The 20,359-nt window shown below is 54.1% G+C and overlaps 2 protein-coding genes and 1 long non-coding RNA gene across 7 annotated transcripts in view; 1 reads left to right on the forward strand and 2 right to left on the reverse strand.

Moving 5' to 3' along the window:
* Positions 1 to 3,228: 3,228 nt before the first annotated feature.
* On the reverse strand, positions 3,229 to 9,606 carry KIAA0040 (KIAA0040 ortholog). Of its 2 annotated transcripts, none has more exons than XM_068951874.1 (2): positions 9,495 to 9,606; positions 3,229 to 6,625 (listed from the first exon to the last, which is right to left on the reverse strand). In XM_068951874.1, exon 2 carries the CDS (start codon positions 6,493 to 6,495, stop codon positions 6,169 to 6,171), a length of 327 nt encoding a protein of 108 aa, XP_068807975.1. In that variant the 5' UTR covers positions 6,496 to 6,625; positions 9,495 to 9,606; the 3' UTR covers positions 3,229 to 6,168. The 2 variants fall into 2 exon arrangements, with proteins under 2 accessions (XP_068807975.1, XP_068807974.1); XM_068951873.1 differs by lacking the exon at positions 9,495 to 9,606 and adding an exon at positions 6,898 to 7,859.
* LOC138067966 (uncharacterized) overlaps positions 8,963 to 20,359 on the forward strand; it is a 47,271-nt gene continuing 35,874 nt past the window's right edge. Inside the window, exon 1 of the long non-coding RNA XR_011142423.1 lies at positions 8,963 to 9,235. This is a non-coding gene — a long non-coding RNA (uncharacterized lncRNA). The remainder of the gene's footprint in view (positions 9,236 to 20,359) is intronic.
* The window catches only part of TNR (tenascin R), an 86,311-nt gene continuing 77,566 nt past the window's right edge, over positions 11,615 to 20,359 (reverse strand). For all 4 annotated transcript variants that reach the window (XM_068951868.1, XM_068951871.1, XM_068951870.1 and 1 more), the window contains exons 19-22: positions 20,166 to 20,262; positions 19,007 to 19,168; positions 16,600 to 16,763; positions 11,615 to 16,040 (exon numbers count right to left, since the gene is read on the reverse strand). In XM_068951868.1, the coding sequence (XP_068807969.1) occupies positions 15,921 to 16,040; positions 16,600 to 16,763; positions 19,007 to 19,168; positions 20,166 to 20,262 (543 nt within the window). In that variant the 3' untranslated portion in view covers positions 11,615 to 15,920. The remainder of the gene's footprint in view (positions 16,041 to 16,599; positions 16,764 to 19,006; positions 19,169 to 20,165; positions 20,263 to 20,359) is intronic.

The following is a 20,359-nucleotide window of genomic DNA, read 5'->3' on the forward strand; positions in this document are numbered from 1 at the left end:
AATGATGCTTGCTGAAAGGCTTCCTTGTCTGAGCAGACTGGAACATGGTTGTCCTATGTCTTAATGGCTTTTTTTAGTCCCAGTGCTAAACTGAATAATGCATTTTAAAGAATTCTCCCCACACTTTGGGGAAGCAGTAAAATTAGAAATAAAGGAAGTCTTAAAATATTTCTGTCTTGATTTGGATGTGTCTAAAAAAAATGACTGAATACTCTTTTTTTTTTTTTTAAAAAAAAAACAAAAAAACTAAACCTCCTTTACAGGGAAGGGGCGATACCTAGGCCCTCAAGCATTGCTAGAGCAATGTGCAAAGGCTGGGACCATGGGAATTTGGTCTCTGGAGTCTGCTTCAAAGTGGGGATAGGGACTATGTGGTCTCCTGATGACTTAATACCCCAAAGCAGTGAACTGATCTGTGGCTGCTAGGACCTGGCTGAGGAGAGCTAGCGAGTGAGTCATCTCTTAAAGCTGGCTATTAAATTCTTCATAGTGTTTTCAGTGCTTTGCCATTTGTGGATGTGGGCAGGCAGAGGTTTAGCTGTGTTGGGATATCCAAGCCCAGGTATGGGGAAGGAGAAGAATAATGGAGGGAGGAGAGAGAAGGAAAATTGCACTTGAAGTGTGTTGCAGGCTCTTTGCAAAGAGCGTGGGAGAAAGACATAGCAAAGAATCCTCAGCTTTCTCCTGTGGTGATGTGGGGTCTCCCCGCTGCCTGGTGGTCTGCCGATGAGGACAGGTTTCACCCTTTCATCCAGTTAAAGGGCGCAGTGTAGACACGAAGAAGGTGACTTGAGGGGACCAGAGGACTAGCTTCTCACACAGCCACTCTAGAAGTCAGCACATCCTCTCCAGAGCAGCAGGCTTGGTTATTCTGAGCAGCTCTTTCCTGTGCAAATCTCAGAGGCAAAGTGTAATCCCCTTCAAAGGCTGAATCTTGCTGGAGAGTAGGGAATAGTCTCTAAAACAGGAGAAATATGAAATAAATATGTTTTATTTGCAATTTCAGAGGAGGGTTTATTTGTCCCTCCTAATTGTCAGCCCCTCTCTTTCACTAGGAAGGGCAAAGTCAGCTCCTGGAAAACCTGTGTGGGGAGTCAGTATTTCCAAACAGCCACAGGATGGCATCATCTATTCACGCTAGTTTAGGACAAACCATCTTGTCTCCAGCTGACCGCTATGGAAAGGCATTTTTGGAGTTAGCCAGGGTCTGCAGCATAGCTTTAGAAGCTGGGACTTCTTGTGTAACGCGGTTGTTTTGCTCTGCCTTCAGGAACTGGCTGTTCTGGTTTGAAGGCCGGGGCTGGTTGGGGTAGTCCCACAAGAATTTCACATCCTCTTGCTGCCCTCATTTTCTTGCTACACCCAGCTGTGTAACAGGGATGTAGATGCAAAACTGCAGTGGGGGTCAAAATAGAGATGCTCAAAGCCTTTGCCTTGTCCTGCAGTCACTTAAATTTTGTAGATAGTGAAGTCTGCCGTGTGCCCTGGGGCAGAGAGGGTTCCTCTGCCTTGGCATCACTGAGTTGATGCTGACTGTTTCCATGCTGGGCCCCACAAACCGCAACGTGTCCCTTGTGTTACATCTGGAACTCAGCGAGGCCACTGCTGTTGCTGGGTACCCAGTGGGCTGGACTCAGCAAAATGCTGCTGCAGGGGAGAGGTGGTGGGTGCTGTGCCCGTTGCCCCACCATCCCAGCACTTATCTAGGAGGAAGGAGGAAGAAGAGTGCCTCTTCCCAAAGCTATTGCACTCTGAATGGAGTAACTTGTGTTTGCTGAGGCAGGGAGAGAGGAGCAGACAGAAGTGTCTCAGAGCATTGGGGACCTGCTTGGAAAGTGGCATTGTGACTTCTGGTCCCTGCTCCAGGCTTTGTTGACTAAAGAAATAGAGGAACAGTCAGCAAAGGTGTGGTAAGTTTCAGTTCTCCCCTCCTGGTGGGGCTTCAGGGGCCTGTGGGGTCAAAGGACTTCTTTGTGCACTCTCTTGGTCCCTGGCCTGCCCCAGTTCAGGGGACTTTCACCTTGACCTCAACCCCAACCTGCTTCTAGCCTAAGACCCATGAACTTTGTTCCCTTTCTCCAGCTGGCTCCTGTCCTTGGTCCTTCTTCCCCTTCCCTCCTTGGCCAGCTCATCCTCTGATGCCTCTCAGCTATCAGGGCTGGAGGGAGGAAAGGCCTAAGCAGAGAAGGGAAAGGGGTAACAGCTAACTCCATCCCTTCTGCTGTGGGCAGAGCAGATCTGCTCTGGCAGGGAGTGCAAGACCTCTCCTGCCCGCCCACCCTCCCTCCCTCCCTCCCACCAGCCCACCCACATCCCCTGTGCACTGCTGGGCCTGGAGACGGAAAGATGTATGGCTTGAATCTCCCACAGGTGGAGGCTAACCTGCTTCTGGGCGTCCCATAGTCTGGCTGTGGATGGAAAAGGAGAGAGGTTAGGGCCTCTTCTCCAGCCATTGTTTAAAAGGGCGCATCTCCCTCCTTTGTTAAGCAAGAGCACCTGGCCCCAAGAAGGGTGGGCAGGGCTGCCATCCCAAGAGGAGCGAAGTGTGTGCTTCTTCCCTCCCCATAAGGCACGTCTCGACTTCTTCTAGCCCTTGGTCGCTGCAGCTCTGCGCAGCTCCCGCCATCGTTCTCCTCCAGAGCTTCAGCGCTGGGAGCAAGGTGGTGTGGAAAGGTGCTTAGCAGCCTGCAGGTGAGAGGCAACTTATTTATCTGTGCGGAGGGAGAGCTCAGCGGTGCATGGCACCCACCTTGAAGCACGGCGCAGTTCGGAAGGGCTCTGCCTAGCAGAGGTGCGCCCGCGGTCCTCACGCAAAGAGCGGGGAGAAGCTGGAGGCGGCCGTGAAGCGCTTCTGAGATCCAAACCAACTGGGGTTAACTAGCCTGCGCTGCTGACCCTCCGCAAGGAAAAAGCCCTCTGTGCAGCCTGCCTCCTGCAGAGCAGAAGCACTGCTTTTCTTCTTCCCGCTACTTTTTTTTTTTTTTCCCCTGGGGGAGGGGAGCTCGGCAGTGCTCATTAATAAGGCAAGGCTATTAAACTTGATTAAACTAAACTGTCTCTTTAAGACAATGTCTGTGAGCTGTGCAGCTGGCTGCAGAGAGCGACTGCACAGCTTTTCTGCCCACTGAGCTCTCCGAGCGTCTCATCTAGGGCCAGAACACAGCTACAAGAAACATTTCCCTATGAAAATAAACATGAGTGAGAACTAGAGAACATGGATTTTTTTTTTGTAGTTTTAGTCATTTATTTTTTTTATTTAAAAAAAAAAATTGCAAAAAATTTTTTTTCCCTTCCCCTGTTGCATGAACTGTTTGGGAAAATAGAAGGCTGACACTGAAATGCAGCTGCGGGGAGGCAGCGCGGAGGTGCCGGAGGAGCTGGGACCCGCGCGGTGGTGTTTCTGTACCATGCTCGTCTTTCCTCCTTGTTCGTGTGGGTGCTGCAGGGTCCCTGCTGCCCAGCCCGCGGGTGATGGGCTCCGGTGCCCCTCAGGTTGTTGCTGGTCTTTTGCTTTTGTCTCAGCTGATTCAGTCCATGGCTTAGTTTTTTTTTTTTTTTTTTTTTTTAAAAAAAAGCAGCCCTCAAGCAAATGGGCTCCCTGTGCTTTCTGGGGTGCAGAGGCTTTGACGGGCCACAGCCCAGCGGAGGTCGGGTAGATGCGGGTTGGGCTGTTGCCTTCCCTGCTCCCTTCCTGCCCAGTTCAGCTCGCTACAGAGGTGGATTTGGCTCTTGAAATTCTGACCTGGATTTGAATGCTGCGATGCCTGAATCAGCAGTGATGTTTGCTAGGGGGACGTAGACATTTCCCTGATGTTTCTCTGGTTCTCGTAGGAACTGGTTGCCCTCAGCCCAAACCGTACTCGCTAAGGCTTTCGGAGCAGGACCCTTTTGCAGGCAGCTGCGCACCAGGTACGCCGTGCTCTCCCGGCGCTGGCTGGCTGCCTCCCCAGCCCTGCTTGCTTGGTAAGCCTCTGGCCTCCTGTCTCCTTTGCCTTAGCTCTGCTTTTTTTTTTTTTTTTTTTTCATTCCTCCGCGTAGCAACACCCTTTCTCTGGGGTTTCTGCAGCCTCTGGATTGCAGCAGCACCTGCGCGGGCAGCTCTGCTGCCTGGGGGGAGCTGGGGGCGGTTGCTTTGCCCACCTGGGGAGCTGCGGGGGCAGGAGGGCTGCCGAAAGGCACCCGCACGTGGGATGGAGGAGCGAATAAGCTCAGTGTGGCACGGGTTCTCCAAGATCCTGGTTGGTCCAACGGTTTGGGATGGAGACCAGAGCTATGTTTCTCTCTAGGGCTAGGTGTGGCAAAACGCTAATGTTCTCAGCTACATGTTGCTTCCTGTTGTGGAGGAGAAAGGAGTCACTGTTCTTTCAATGGTAACAAAGTGGATTGGAAAATAAGGCACATATGGGGTCAATTTAAAGGCCTGTGTGATGGTAGCAGCCTTGAGGCCAGACTGCTCAACCCAGCCAAGTGGAGGCCAAACCCTGCGGTGCGATGTTGACATCGCCAGCCGGTCAGAGTCGGACAAAACAGGCTGCACTGGGACCATAGGGCAAGAGCGACGGCTTCGAAAAGACAGCTTTCCCTGGCTGCCTGCTGCGCCGGGGTCCGCCCCGGGAAGCGGAGGACGGCAGCTCCCGGCGGCGGCACTGCCCTCTCCCGGGCTGGAGGCGGGTGCGTCTGGCAGGCTCCCTCCAAGCTCGTCCGCGTGGGTCTGGCTTCTGGTCCCCGAGATGTCTGGCTGGCGTCTTCAGTCCGCTTCAGCAGCTTGAAAAGCGGCAGCGAGCGGGAGGAAAGCATCTAGCGCACGGACGCGGTGCAAAAAGCAGACGTGACGCAGCTTCTGCTCGTACCCCTTGCTGGCAGGGGCTGGGCTTGGAGAGCGGGGGCAGAGGAGACGCCGGCTCCTCGGGAGGTGGGCTGCAGGTGCTGGAGGAGCAGAGAGCCCGAACCAGTAAGGGCGAGAGCTGCTGGGCTGCGCTGAGCTGTCGCAGGTCGGAGGAAGATGAGGATGGAGGAGGCAGCTGGGCGCGGGGTCGCGACGTGTCCGTGGCACAAGGGCTGCAAGGGGAGGGCATGGCTGCGTGCGTGGGCAAGGTGGGCCCGCTGCCGTAATATTGAATCAGTTCCTAGCCCTGCGTCACAGGGGCCTTTGGTCCTACCCTTCTTTAGTAGTCATTCAATAAATAACTCTAATGCCCGTCGCTAAGCGTTTACACGGCCTCAGCTTGCGTTTCCGCTCTTGCAGTAGCGTAGAGGCGATGCAGTGTTCGCTGCAGCATCGTGGGCTATTTAAAGGCAAATCTGTTTAAAACAGTCTTTCGAGGAGATTTTCAGTGCTGGTGCAAAGGGGCTGGTCTCGCAGCCTTGTCTCTCCTTCCCGACCCTAGTCGGGGGTGGCAGCACGTCCTGCTTGGCTGCCTTGAGATGGTAACTTGAGGTTGCTAAGGTTGAGATAGGTGTTGGAGGTGCCTCTGTCTTCAGAAGCTCTTATTGCCTTTGGGCTGGGGGAGACGGGACAACTTTGAGCTGTGATGTAATTCTGCACTCGGCTTTCTCTGCGTCTCCAAGCCGGGCTGGATTTGGATGGAGCTTAGGCAGGCGAGTCGGGCCGTCTCTGTGGCACAGCAAGGCGAATGAGGAGTGCGCGCGCTCGCTTTGCCTGCAGGTGCCCGCGTTTGCGTGGAGGCAGCGCACGGACGGCTCGGTCCTCAAGTGCACGCGGTCTGCGCTACAGCGGACGTGCTCACACGCACGACCGCAAACGGACAGGCTCACGGCGAGTCAGCGCTGAGCGCCAGCTCGATGCGAGCGCGTTGTGCTTGTGGCGGGGGGGGGCGCGTCTCTAGGTGAGGGTACGTATGGCCCGGCGGCAGGTCACTGTCGCGTGCTCAGCAGTGCGTGTGGCCACGTGCGCGCGTGTCCTTTCGCCTAGGTTTCTGCCCTTGGGCACGCTGTCGTGGTGGGGGAAAAGAAGCTTGCATAAACATGTGCCCAACTGCCTTGCCTTCAACAAGTGCCTTCAACGCTCTGGTTGGCTTTAGAGTTCATCCTCTTTTGAAAGTCGCTATTAAAAGGGGCAGCAGCTGTGGCATCTCCTTGCCCCTCATAGCACATAGCTGAACGGCCTGGTGGGGTCTCTGCCGGGAAGACCTGCCACCCTCCTGTCTGCTATATTGGGAACGACGGCCTCTTGTCCAGCAAGAGCAGCTTGGGCTGAGCCGAGATCCACAGGTCCTCTTCGTCCTTCTTCTTCTTTTTCTTCTTGTTCTTCTCGGCGTGGAGCTGCCCGTTGCTGCTGGGGCCACCTTTCTTGCTGCTTTTTCTCCTCCGGCTACAGAAGCAGCAGTGGCAGCAGATGAAAACGAACGCAATGAGGACAACGAAGGGCAGGCCCATCAGCACAGCCAGGCAGACGGTGTTGAAGACGCCTTCCTCGTGCTTGGTACGGATGAGGTCCAAGATGGAATTAAAGAAAGAGCTGATCTTCTGCTCCATGTCGGCTCCCTGGCGGGCTGCCTGCGCTGCTCCCTGCGCCTGGCACGCTCCCTCCGCTTTAGGGCCCCTTCGGGATACGATCAGCTCCTGTAAACGGCTAACGGGCTCCAGAAACGAATTTGGACGGTGCCTGCAGAGAGAGGAAATTACACAGATCAGGTGGCTGCGCCCGGGGAGCTGCCAGCACAGCCAAAGCCTGGGCGGGATCCGGCTGCGCGGGGCCGAGCCGACGGCCGAGCCCCGCTCGCCGCCGCGGGCCCCTTGCGCCCGCTTTCCCGGCCGCTGCTTTGGAGGGCTGAGCAGCCAGAAATCCCCGTCCCGGGTGGGCAGCGCGGGGAAGCAGGGGCTCCCCGGCTGCGACGGACGGACGGACGGACGGACGCGTGGGCCTCCGTGACTCACCTGGGCCCGGCTCCAGGCGGCGGGTAGGGCCGGGGAGCATTTCTGTGGCATGACATAAGTTTTTCCTCCACCTTGGGGAAGGAGAGGTGCCGGCGGGCGGGCGGGCGGGCGCGGGGCAGCTCTCCGGGGGAGGACATCCCTTTCGGCTGGCCAGCCGTCGCTGGCCCCCGTCTCTGCTAGCCGCCTGCCGGGAGCCCCAGAGCAGCCGAGCGCCTCGGGGTAGGGGCTTCGCGAGCCCGCGGGTCCTATTTAAAGGGTTTTATCGCCCGCCCGCCCCGTGAAAAACAGACGGGATGCTGCTAGGTTAGGTTTCTGTCCGCAAGACCCGCGCTGGCCCTGGCCGCACCGCGCTCTGCAAGGGCTCAGGGGGCCGGAGTCGCGTCTTCAAACTGCCCCCAGCGACCCAACTTCCATCCTCTTTTTTTCCATCCTTTTTTTTTTTTTTTTTTTTACAGCCCAGGTCTAGCAAAGGTTAAACCGCACCACGACTAAACGGCGCAGCTTTTCCTTGGCCAAGCAAGCAAGCAAGGTTGCCCTTTTCTCCATAAATATCCTGACAGCTCATTACGCAAGCGGCAACGCTGGACTCCTATGAGCCGCTTCGCTCCAAAAAAGAAACACAACCCAACCAAACCCCTTAATTTCAGACAAAACAGGATGTATAATTTTAATTCCTGCGCTGAGATGCTTTATATTTATTGCCTCGAAACTCCTAAGGAGGGAAAGAGGGCTGAGACTTCCTTCTCCACTGGTAATTAATTGTTTGCAGAGAAGGAAGGGGGGGAAAAAAAACAAAACAAAACACCCAAACAAGGCAACCACAGCCGGAGCCTCCTGAAACGCTCCCCCTCGAAAGCAGAGCCTTGCCCTCGCCCGGGCATGGCGGGGCGCCCGGCGGCCCCCGCCGAGGCCGCTCTGCCGGAGTCGCAGCCGGGGAGCCGCCGTCCAGCAGCCGGTTCCCCCCCCCCCGAGTGCTTTTTTTTCCTTTCTGGTGCACGGGTGCATCGCCTTTTGTTTCGCGGGTGAAGCGATGCCCTGCGCGCTGCATAAAGGGGTGGCTCAGTTAAGGGTGGGGGGGGGAAAAAAGGGAGGAAAGCAGAAAAAATGGTGCCCCTGGAAGGAGCAGCGCCGGCGGCAGAGGGGTCGCCCGAGGCCGCCCGCCGCTGGCTCCGAGGCTGCCTTTGCTCGCGCCGCCGTCGCGAGCGGCGGCAGAGCGAGAGCCGGGAGCCCCGTTTTTGCAAGCTGGTCCTTGCAGGATCAGCTGCCGGGGGGCTGCGCTTACATCTCCGCGAAGCGCGCTCCAGCTTCCCGAAGCTCGACCGGCTCCTCTGGCGTCGGCTGGAAGTTTTACCTTAGGACGGGCCTCGGGTGGACCTGCCTCGCGAGCAGGGCCTCGCCGAGAGGAGAGCCAGGAGCCCTCGCGCCCCTTCTGCGGAGGCTGGAGGTCCCCGCGCGCGGCGGGGGGAACCCAGTAAGCTGCAAACCGCCGGCGCTCGGTGACCCCTCGCGGCGGGGGGCCACGCGGCGGCCCCCGGGACGCCCGTCCGCCGTGCCTTTCCTTAACGCCGAGCAGACCTAACTTCTGGGACTGACTTCACGCCAACTGCTGATCCGGGGGGGCAAAGCGGGGATGCCGGTACCGGACCTGGCTCTTTTTCCTCCATTAGCGGCCCTGTACCGGCCTGATGCCCCCCCCCCCCCCGGCCTCCGCTGGCAGTAACAGCTCTGGGTCACGCTAGGATAAGCAAACTTCTCTCGCGCAGCCCGCGACGCGGCCCTTTGATACAGCCAGCACAGGCACGGCTAAGCGCGCACACACACTAACGACATCTATTTTCCTGTTTGCACCTGCAGACTTAAAGGAAACCTGGATGAAATTCGACGCTAAAGCGAGCGCGAGCAGTTCCCTTAGCTGTGGTTGCACGCTACTGCTTCGGAAACGGCGAGTAACAGCAGTTTTGCTATCGTTCTTCCCGAACCCCACAGCAGGTTCACGAAACTTTTCTCAAATGTTAAAAAAAGAAAAAGAAAAGAAAAGAAGAAGAAACAAGCACCAACACCCACCACCCTAAAGCTCCTTCTCGTTCCCACGGCGAGGAGACTCTCCAGGCGGAAGCTGCGCGCAGACGCTTCCATCCCCGAAAGGGAGCGAGCTGGAAAACTACTGATGCGGCTGCCGGCTAACAACCAGGGTTAAAGTGAAACTATTTTGCAAGCTGAAGCTGCGCGACCGCTGCCCGGACCCCGCTCCGAGACCGCCTGCAGCCCGCCCCGGGGCGTTGCAACTCGGGAGGGCCGTAAAAGAAATGACGGAAAAACTATATATACATACATAGAGGTAGATACATATTTTTTGGTTTTTGGAGAAGCTTCATCCTGCCGCACAGCAGGATGGGCCGAGGGCGCCCGGCTGCGCTGTTTTTTCGGCTTGCGAGCGCGGGCGGCGCCGGCAGCAGATGCCGGGAGGCTGCGCCGCTGCCGCTGCCCCTCCGACGGCGCCGGCCAGGGCCGAGGGGGGAAGGCGAAAGGGGCCCCGCCATCAGCGCTGCGCCGCGCCCGGGCCGGGCCGGGCCGCCCCCAGGAGCAGACGGACCTACCTGCGGGCCGGCGCCGCGGCCGCTCCTCTGCGGCGCCCCGGGGCAAGTGGCCAGCGGAGACGGGGCGGACCCGGGCCGGGCCGGGACCCCGCCGCCTCCCGCCGCGCCGCCTCCCGCCGCCGCGGGCAGGGGAGGAGGCGGCGGCGGCGCTGCCCGTCCCGCCCCGGCCCGGCCCGGCCCGGCGCTGCTGCAAAGCGGGGGCGGCGCCGCTGCCCCCGGGGCCGCTCCGCGAAACGCCGTTTGTTTTATATATATATATATATATATATATATATTTTTTTTTTTAAAAAACAGCTTTAATGGGTGAGAGGAAGCTCTGACTCAGAAGGCGATGAATCACGCCGGCTCGAGATAACGCCCCTTTTTTTGTTGTTGTTGTTTCATTATTATTTTTTTTAATTAATTAATTTTATTTTATTTTTGGTTCCCCCAGCGGGAGGCGGGCTGGAAACGGCCCTCACGTTATGCCCGCTGCGCTGGGAGGGAGCCGGGCTGGAGCCAGGCCTGCGGCAGCGGGCAGGGTCGCCGGCGGCCCCGTTTGCTCCTGCCCTGCCGCCTCCGGAAGGCCGTTGCGGAGGCCGCATCAGGGCCGAAGCAGGGCAGCGTGACGGCTCCAAAAAAACGGGGACGGTGCCGCGGAGACCTGCTCTGAGGGCTGGGCCGGGGCAGGGGAAGCGGGTCACGCTGCTCAACCAGCTGCGCCTGCAGCCGGGAACATCAGAAGCAGCTGCTTTAGGGGCCGGTTTGACCCGTTTGCTGAGGACGCGGCGCCTCGGGCACGGCTCAACCCCAGGCCTGGGCGCCGCGGGCTGGTTTTTCCGTGGCCGCTGGCTGGCTGGCGTCGGTGCCGAGCCGAAAGCGAGCAAGGGAAACCGCCGCCGCCGCCGGGGAAGCATTCCTCGCGTTTTTCCCCCGCGGCGCTGCGAAAGAAGCCGGCCGCGCCAACGCTAAAAATAAAGCGCCGGAGCCGGTCGCTATCCAAATAACCTATGTGCTTCAAGAGGAGCGCGAGGCATCCCGGCTCGGGGCGCGAGGCTGGAGAGGCAGGACGGGCCGCGCCAGCCTTGGCGGGGCGATCGTCATCGCTCGGGCTCCTCGCTCGCTCCCCGACCTTTGACTGTTTGACCTTGGGGTTTCCGAGTCGTCGCCCTTGTCGGGGGCGTTCGCAGGCGGGGGCTCCCCCCCCCCCCCCCCCGGCCCGGGGCAGGCTGCAGCTGGGGCGGCCGGAAGCGGCCAGCGCGATGCAAATCGAGCCGGGCGGCGTGGAGGAGCGGAGGCGCCGGGGCCGTGCTTCTTCTTGGGCACCCTGGGCCCGAAAAACAGGCGCCGACGTTTGGGGCTTTGGTAACGGGGCTGTTGACGAAATCCTCAGGGGCGAAGGGGGCAGGCGGGTCGGGGAGCTCGGGGGGCGGCGTGTCGCGCCAACGCCGGAGCGCGAGCGCGAGCTTTTCCGCGCCGGGAGGGAAGGGGTCGGTGCCGGCTCTTGCAAGGTTTGGGGCTTTGGGTTCCCCCCCCCCCGCCGTGCCGCCGTCGCCGTGGGGGGCCGGCTCGTCTCGGAGACGTGCCCGAGGCAAGGGGGAACCCCGACACGCTCCAGTTTCTTTTCTTCCAAACTGGAGCAAGAAAGAGAAGTTTCTCAACGACCGCAAAGCACATTTCCCCTATTTTGTCTCCGCGAAATCAAATTTAGAAAACATTGCCGCTGTCTGGCCCAAGATCTTCTTTCAGGCTTTCTCATTTTGGCTGCCCGTCAAATATTAAAACCGAAGACGGGGCGGGCTAAACCAGGCCTCTGCATTCAAAGGCTGACGACGACTTTCCACCTTCCCTGAAATCTGTCCTCGTCACGGCCCTTGCTAAATCACTTTCCTTGGTTTTGTTGCACTTCCCACCGGCCCCAACCCCGTGCCGAAGGGCCAGCATCGTTCGCCTGGTCCTTCGGGTAACGGCAGCTTCTCTGCTTATGGTCCGTTTCCTTATATATATATACATATTTCTGGCCCACCTGCACCTCGGGCATTAACGCAGAGGGAATATATTGCGTTTCCGGAAGCGGGGGGACGGCGCGGCGGCGGGGACCGGCTCGTCCCCGCTGCGGCAGGGACCAGGCACACCGGGCGCTCCTTCGGATTCTTTTATTAATGTATAGAAAATGCATTAAAAAAAGGAACTATACATAGCCTAAGAGCGGTCAGGACTAAAAATACTAGTTAACACTGGTTAACAAGCGTCGATCCCATTCTCCAAGCTACGTTTTTCATTACAGGGTAGGGAGGGTTGTTTAATATATTATTTATTTTATACTATTTATTTTATTTATTTATGCGGGTATTTAATTTTACTCTCCCCCCCTCCCCCAATTTGATTGCACTGATTTCTGCTTTAGCATGTCGGACTCTGTCCAAGGGACTTTGTCGCCGCCGTTCTTCCTCTTCATCTCCTTTGGTCGCTAAAGCGGGAAGGTCTCCCATCCTCAGGGACAAGCAGGGCTTTGAGTTAGAAAGCAGAGGTGGCTTTGAAGGCCACGGGGGTCCAGGGCACCTGCCGTGCTCTGCTGGGGGAAAGACCGGGTGCGCTGCTCCCTGATGGCGCTATGGGATTTGACATCTTGCGCGCGGCAGTGCGGTTTGGGTGGTGGCTTCTGGTTCGTTTTTGGGCCTCGGTCCAACCTGGGGGCCTGGCCTTGCAAGCTGGACGGGCAGAAGAGCCACCAGGGAGTTCAGGGATGATTCGAGTGCAGGAGCTAAGGTCTCTGGAGATGGACATGGTGCAGGGTCCAGGTTTGTGTCCGGTGACTTTCTGGCCTCTTGCCAAGCTTTCATTCCATTTCACAGCTAAGCTAATGAGGGCCAAAGACAAGTTTGTTCTGGCTGGGGAATTTGCTCAGAAAAAGGGCTTGCCCAACCAGTGATGGAGTGTACAAAGGGACTGTATTTAATCACTTGGCCACTCTGCAGCATCATTAGTAAGCACAAACATGCTTGAAATCAGCGGCAGGAGCTTTGTCAAAAAAAAAAAAATGTCATCAGCCAATGCTGAAAAATAAATTTCTGAAAAATTTCATCTTGTTTATGGGCCAGGTGAATGAGACGCAGTGACCAAAATGACTAGGTTGTCATTGCTAATTGTTTACCTAGGCTTTGCTTAGATTATCACCATGAGAACAAAACCACAACGTGCAGACATCTTCCCTTAAAGCGTTTTAGAAACTGCCTTTCACCGAGGTAACGAATGCAACACCCTGGTGCTCTCGGTGTGAGATCAGGGACGCAGTGACAGTGTTGTCCAGGTAAAGGTGGCCCCTGACTCCTCAGGAAGGTGATGCTGGACACTTATGGCAGGAAGCAGAGCAAGGAGAACTGGAAGAAGAATCAGGAAGGAGCTGGGGCTTCTTGCTAGTGACTTCCCTGTTTGTTCATCTGAAAGGACCTGTCTCAGCCTATAATAAGACTGGAAGGTCAGATTTTTATCTCCAAGTGTGTCTTTCTGCCTCAATGATGGAGTTCTGGCAGCTGGCCCTCTCATCCCAGCTACACGACTTATAAAAGGGATGAGAGACGTCAGCAGGGAGGGAGGAACATATGACAGGAAACCTGTTTAGAGAATAATCAGCCTTTTTTGAAGATCTTCTTTTGAACCTCCTGGAAAAGCAAGGCTGAAAGAAAGCTCCTTCTGGGTTCTGATATGGATATTTGAGGTTGTGATTTGGTCGAGCACATTTTTTGATTTTTCTGTTTGTTTTGTACTTAGGAAACGAGAGAGGGGTTTCTTGCTCTATGCTTGACAGTCAATGCTGAGTTCCCATATTTCCACTGGGTAGATAAGCAAACCACATTGCTCACCCATGCTGAACCACTTTCTAAAACAGGAAATAAATACCATCCACTGTCAGTCTCTGGTCCTAGTTATAACCTCTGGACTACAGTACTTTTGTTAGCACAATTCTTACCTATAAGCTCGTGGTCGTATTGGGAAAATGTTACGGTGCAGATCTACGAGGAGGCTCCTTAGGTTTTGATCAGTTCTGCCTGTTGCTTCCTATTGGCTTTTGGGGCCTAAAATGAGGCAGGCTGCTCAGCAAGCGTGAGATGCTACCCTCTGTGACACTGGCCTTATCCTATGAGAGATCCCATCTTCTTCATCCTCTTTGACCCATTCCTCAAGCAGATGACTTGCTTGGTGCCTGATTTGACACCGATGGGATGTCAGAAGAGATGCCTCTCTCATATGTGAGGTGCTGCCATTGAGCTACAGCATCCTTCCTGCAGGTCAGACTGTCAGGTCAGACCGTCCGTGTCAGCTTGTAAGCTGACCACTCGAAGGGTTTGACCCCGTATCTAATCCTGGCCTCTGGGTTAGCTACATTTTTGTGTGCCAGGACATGGCATGGATAAGGAGGCAGCGTTTCCTGCTTAATGTCCCTCAGCTCCACAGCAGTGGTGAGCAACATCAGAAAATCTAGGAGCATGACTACGAAAGAGACACTGGCCTGAGTTATAAGCTACTGCAAAGATGCCTTTATGTTGCCTTCTAGAAATGCTTCTTAAGACAAAGCAGCTTCAGTGTGATAAAATTGAAAAGCAGTGTTTTGCATTTGTAATGCTCCCTTGGTTGTGAACCCAGATGCGAGCTGCATTGTACTCGCACATAAGAATCAGAAGTGGGGGCAAGTCCTTTCTCCTAGACTAGGCCAACTACAATGTACAACATTGTTCAGAGCCCTCAGCAGAGAGGACTACATCCAGTGTGATGTTTGTTTGTGATAAGTGGAAGTGGTGCCAATGACAACAGAGCACAGAGGGAGCTCGCCAAAGGGTCTGTCTTCTTTAAGAAAGGAGAAGTAAAGGACAGGAAGAGCAAACTGATCGGTTCTTTCCAGGGTCTCAAAGTGCTGTACAAATCTTAACGGACTAGGCCTTCCTTCAAGGAAGGGAAAGAGTTGATTTCCCATTAGAGAGGTGATGATACCAAGGCACTGAGAATTTGTGTCCCTCTTGCGATCGCAGCAAAGAAGGATGGTGTAGGAGCAGGAAGGGAATGGGCATTTCTCAGCTTGCACTTCTCTTCCCTCAACTGCATCATCACCATTTCCCCCGCACGCACAGAGGTCCGTGAGCGTGGCCCCTGGGCCATGCCGATGACTGCCATGTACTCTGCTGGCCTCTGGCTGGACTGTAGCCATCTGGTAACTCCTTTGGTTGCTGGTCTTTCTCTGACGCTCTTTGGTTTGGGACCAGCTACCTCTGTGGGAGACAATGTGGAGGCATATAAAAATAGCAGAAGGATTGAATCCTAATTAGACTTATAGACTGCAGGAAGTGTTTTTTCTCCCTAGTCGTGTGATTTGTCTTCTTTCCACTCCCTCAAGCTAAACATAACCCAGATAAATATCATGCACCATAAGTGTGATGAGCTCAGCTCACAGAGGAGAGGAGTGAACGATGCAGCTTTCAACCGCTCCTGGCTGGTAGAACAGCTTTTTGCCTACGCTGCGTGCTCCTCTACACCCCATCTGCAAGAGGACGACTTTAGCTGCGGTGGACTGTGTGCTGGTGTGGTTAATGTATAAACTGTGAGCTCTCAGAATTTGTTTGCGTGTGCAGATGTTCTCCGTGCCCTCCTGGTGAGATCTACAATAGTAAAAACTCTGTAGGTGATGCCTTACGTTCCCATCCTCTCTTTGTCTGCGCCTATATAGTGCCTACGCTTAGGGAGAGGGATAACCAGGCTGTGTGCCTTTGGCCAAAGGGAAAGATGGGCTTCCCACCTGCTGGAAGAGTTGGTGTTTGTGGGGTGATGGGAAGCTCAGGACCTGCCGACTGAGAGGAGAGAGGGAGGCAGGAAGAGGATTGGTGTCTCTGGCCACTCTTGTAGGGGTGGAAACAGCTGCATCAAGATCCTGAGGGCGAAGGTTTCTGCCATGTGGTCTGAGAGTCTGACAGGTCCTAGGCTGCAGGGAGGTGACCCGTCCAAAGAGAGGGTCTGCCCTGCACCGTGGCCAGGCCTGTCCCAACCAGGGCCACTGGTGAACAGGGTCCCCTCTGGGAACGAAGGAGGGATGTCACAGCAGAGATGGTGGTGGTAGGGCAAATGAAATGCTTCTGACAGGACTTGCTGGGGACTTCTAAGTCTTTTAAAAAAATATCAAAAATCTGTCTGTCTCTTTCTGTCTTTCTTTTCATGTTAAGGGCAAGAGTTTTGGGGTAGGGAGACTGGAAATTTGGTTTTTCTCTGGGACTGATGCAAAGCAATGAGGTCTTTCCTTTCCCATAGCCTTTACTTGTGCCGCGGTTCCCTCCAGGACTCGTGAGGGGCGGGTTGCTATCTCAGAGGAGCAGTATTTTTGTATCCCTTTTCATATTATAAAATACAAACAAATGACAGAAACGGTCAGGTGGTGGGAGGTGGGAGAGGGGTCCTGCTGGCTCAGAGCTGTAGGGACCGTCGCTTTCTCCCAGAGATGTTACGGTGGTTGTAGGGTCGCATCTTCATTTCCACAAAGGGTATGGAGAACTCGTGGCCTTTCCAATGGTACCAGTTAATCCCCTGGCAGGAGGGAGAGAAAGGTACAGGGTGAAGAAAGACCCTAATACGAAACAAGAGTGGGAGAGGTAGGAAACAAGCTTGAACTCCACAGAGGTGCCAAAAGGAAGAAAAGAATTTGTTACGCTAGGGGCAAGAAACTCTTACGCTGCTCTGGCTTGTTTGGTCATTCCCACCTCTCAAAGGCTCCTGATCAAATTTGATATATAAATATATATATATACTTTTAATGTGACTTAACAAGCTGCAGTGGTAAATGAACATGACAGCCAATATGAGGTACAAAGCATCAACCCAAATGGCTCAAAGGTGCCTCCTTCACCTGATGTGGGATAACACCTGAAGTGCTCCTGACTCCAGAGCATTGACCACAGCTGCAGCCCCAGCCTATGTTTGCTCTCGTCTGTGGAGGGAGGCGGCACGACTTCTGCCTCTTAAAAGAAAATGCAGTGAACGGAGTCTGGCAGGCTACAAGAAAGTGGGGAAGGGACCAAGAACGCAGGGTGGTGAGTCGCACCGTTACAAGAAATGCTATACGATTTCAGCCCAGCTCTGCCCTTACCTGACTGTGCCGGGACTCGCCGTACTTGCCATTGAGGTTGGTCCGGTGGCAGTTCTTGTACCACCAGGCCCCTTTGTATGACATGGCGCAGTTGGTCACAGCGACATCGTTGTCCCTGTCCTTGGTGGAGAAAGGGCGGCCTTGGTGGTAGGTGAGGGAATCCCCTGCAGAAAGAGGTGCCGTTAAGGGTGACTGACGGACAAGGTTGCTCTTGGGTTGTGCACCTTGGTGCTCAAGCGGTCTGGCCTTTTCACTAGGAAATTACGACACATTATTCAGTCTGGTAGCCTGTCGATCACCAGCTCAAACAGCTGTGGGATGATGTGGGAATAATGCTAACTGGTATTGCTAGCAATTGGTTCATCTGAGATCCTCTGCTGTTGGTTTAGGATCGATACAGACTCAACCAAATCCATGAGTCTACGTGGGTTTGGTAGATAGAGTGGCAATCTGCCATCTGGGTCCAAATCTAAATTTCAGTGCTTCAGAAGGGAATTAAATCCTAGATTTAGGCATGCCTGATTTCTGGAAACCTGGATCTAGATCATAAGAGCTATGTGACTTAGCACCTTTCCATCTGTCTCCCCTCCCATTGGCCTCCCATTGGAACTATTTCTCTGAAAGGAAAACAAGCATTCATCTCTTGAGCCGAGATGCGTGGCCTTCTTTTTTCCCCTTTGGATAAGCGGAAGAACTTTCTGGAGGGCATGTGATATCTTATTCCACCACAAATGCCTCACCTACTCTCCCCTCCTTATTAAGGAACAAGAAACCTGCCTTTAGGTGAAAGAAGAGCCAACATGAAAGATTGTTGCTTCCTGTAAATATCGGTTGCCTCTGACTCAAACCCTCAAACTATAAAATAGAAGGAAAGAAAGGAAGAAAGAAAGAAGGAGAGCAGTGAATGTATGAACCTTCAGGGGTGCGAGGCAGGAGGGGAGTTACTACAAAGCTCAGGGCTGCTTCTCTTCCCGGACTGTGTGTTGAACTCCTTTTAAGCACATGTGAGCTGCACAGTTTAGACCCTGGACCTGATTTTCTTAAGGCTTGGAAGAGTGATTCAGACTGGCCTTTTGGAGTTGAAACCAAATTCTTTTTTCTGGCTGCCATGATTCCTAAGTGGATTACAGAACCACAGAGCTGCTGCCCTACCGGACCAGCTGCGCCCAGGACTGCACTCAGAGAGTTCACTGTAGGAGACCAGCACAGCCATCAGTAGTGCCTCTTTCTCTGGGTTTGTCAGGGAGCTAGGAGTTGGCATGCTAGTGGATAGGCACCTGGAAATGCCATTCTTTCCCCTGAATTTAAAACAATAAATATGTGATGGTCGTTACTACAGTCAAGTGATGGGCTCACAGGAGACATTCTGAATATGCTCTTTGGGATCCCCAAGAAAATATGAAGTGGACCCATATTAGCTGTGTACAGTCGTGTCAGTGAACAGATGCTGAGAGACTCTCTAGAGAACGTCTCAGCAATGAACAACTTGGCAAGTCCTTTCTTCTCTGTTCTTAAGGCGCAGCAGAATTTTCTTGATCTGACTGTTGGAATGGGGAAGAGGGGGCAGGTGTTGTGTCTGAAGCATTGTCACTGGCCTTTTGGCAATAGGTTGGGTGCCTTGTGTCCTGAGATGCAAGATGAGCGTGACTGCTGTGTTGGCGGGCAGTGGAGTTCCATGTCTTTTGTTTTCCTGTGGCAAATACCAAGAATAGGTATAGGAAAATTTCTACATCTGATATGATGCAGGGTTCTTTGCTAAGGATGTAGAAGTGACATTTTGTCTGGACCACGGAGGTTTACAGCCATTAGAGATTTCTATCCTAGCTAGAGTAATTGCAGCTGCACCCATTCTCCTCTTTCTTGTCTGTGCCCTCCCTCTGCCGTCCTGCAGCCCAGGGTGCTTCAGCGTGAGGCCGTCCTCAGGGAGCTCTCTGATGGGCGAAGCCCAGCGCTGCTGTGTCAACCAAGCGGTCAGGTTTAACAAGCATCCTTGCAAAACCGGCTGGCGTTTGGCCCCTCTGTGATGAAACTATGCAGAGGATTGCAGATTTTCCATTGCTGTGGGAGGGTAATAAATCCACCTTCCAGCATGGCATTAATAGAGTGAGCTGTGGATACTGTTGGGTGAGATGATACCTCTGACTATTGACCTGATTATCGGAACAGCAAGGGCTACTTTGTTAAATGTCTAATCCCCAGTGGAAAATCCCCTGTGTCTTTAAAGGGATTTGTCCGTCTGGTTTACATGATGAACTACGGGAAGGCAGAAAGAGCTATGGGTTAGTGCCTCGCTGCTCCAGAAGAGTAAGAAACGGCTTTGAGCTGGGATTTCCTTTACAGTGTCAGACCCACCGGTCCCAGGAGCTTCCTACAAAACATTAGGTGCTGGCTAGCACTGAGTTTGTACCAGAGGTGCCGTTGTAGTCTCCTATTCGGAGCTTGTACAGACTCCTGGAGTCACCGATGGAGAACTTGTCGTAGTAGGCGTACGCTGCTTCCTGGCCATCTCTCATGTCTATTCGCAACTCGTAGCGCCCCTGGGAGGTGATCTTGTGGATGTTGTCCAAGCCTGGTGAGACAAGCAGCAAGACACCTGGTGAGACCCAGTGCCTGGATATGCTCTGCGGGCAAACTGAAAAAAGCTCTAGGCAAATGAAATAGCTATGGGAAATGAAAGTGAGGAGAGGAACCACAGCGCTTCTGGTTAGGTTTTTCTCTCTCCTGGCGCTATCTGAGACTGAACTCTGTCCCTCCTTTGTTTCACTGCTGCACCTGGGGGCAATCAGCTGTGGAGTCCTGGTGCTTGTCCTGTTACAAATCTGCCTTTGGCTTTGGATGATAAACTCCCTTAAAAGCCAGAGTGTGTTTACGCTGCAGAGCTGGCCTTGGTCACTCTCATTTTTTATGCTCCATTTTAGAGCTGTTTTATCACTCCGTTTTAGAGCTGCGCTGAGTCTCCCGTTACCCTTTTCCTGTTTTCTTTGGGCAATTGTCTTGCTCACTGAAGCCAGGTGAGGCCTATGAGCCATAGATACCACCGGTACAAACTCTAGTTATCCACGGAAAATGCCGAATTCTGGCCCACAAAGTCCCCCAGCGTACACCCTTCTCGGTTTGGGCCTCTCTTCGGAGGGATCTATGGCGTGATTCAGTTGTACAGGACATTCATGAGGCAAACGGAAACGGTCCAAGGAATTAGATAAAACAGTCAAATGCTGGGATTTTGCTGACATGAGGTTTAACCAGAGTCAGAATGAAAGGCTAATAATATATTTGCTTCACAAACTAGGCACCTGCTGGCCTTTGTAACTCGCTTTTATGTTGTGTATCCATGTATGACTGCTCTAATCCTAAGGGCAGGGAAAGAACGACAGAAGAAAAATGGTATTGAAGGAGAGAGAGAGCAAAGAGAAGACCAGTAAAAAGCAAGGAGCTGACAGCTGAGCTTCCAGTTGAACGAGGCAGGGAAGGGAATTAAGCTGGCAGAGGTAAGGTGTGTGAGTCACTGTTTGCCAAGATCTTGGCTTTGACAGTGCCAGCGAAAGACAAAACAGTGAAGGTGTTACCCAGCCAGAATTCATCCTCCAAGTTTCCGAAGCCAACCCGGTAATCTGCCCACTTCCGAAAGAAATCCGTCAGCCCGTTCTGCCGCCTCTGGAATACCTGCAGGGGGTAGAAATGGAAGGGTGACGGCCTAGCTAGACCTTGGACTACCCAAAGTTAAGAGACTACCTTGCCCTCCCATAGTGCCTTTCAGGGG

Source organism: Struthio camelus, chromosome 8 (genome assembly GCF_040807025.1).
Source record: "Struthio camelus isolate bStrCam1 chromosome 8, bStrCam1.hap1, whole genome shotgun sequence".
In the NCBI taxonomy this organism is placed as follows: domain Eukaryota; kingdom Metazoa; phylum Chordata; class Aves; order Struthioniformes; family Struthionidae; genus Struthio; species Struthio camelus.

Coding starts and splice junctions, on each gene's coding strand:
- KIAA0040 (XM_068951873.1), bottom strand. CDS start 7,034: ATGTCCTCCCCCGGAGAGCTGCCCCGCGCCCGCCCGCCCGCCCGCCGG. Junction 6,626..6,897: donor CCGCCTGGAGCCGGGCCCAG/GTGAGTCACGGA, acceptor CTCTCTCTGCAG/GCACCGTCCAAATTCGTTTC.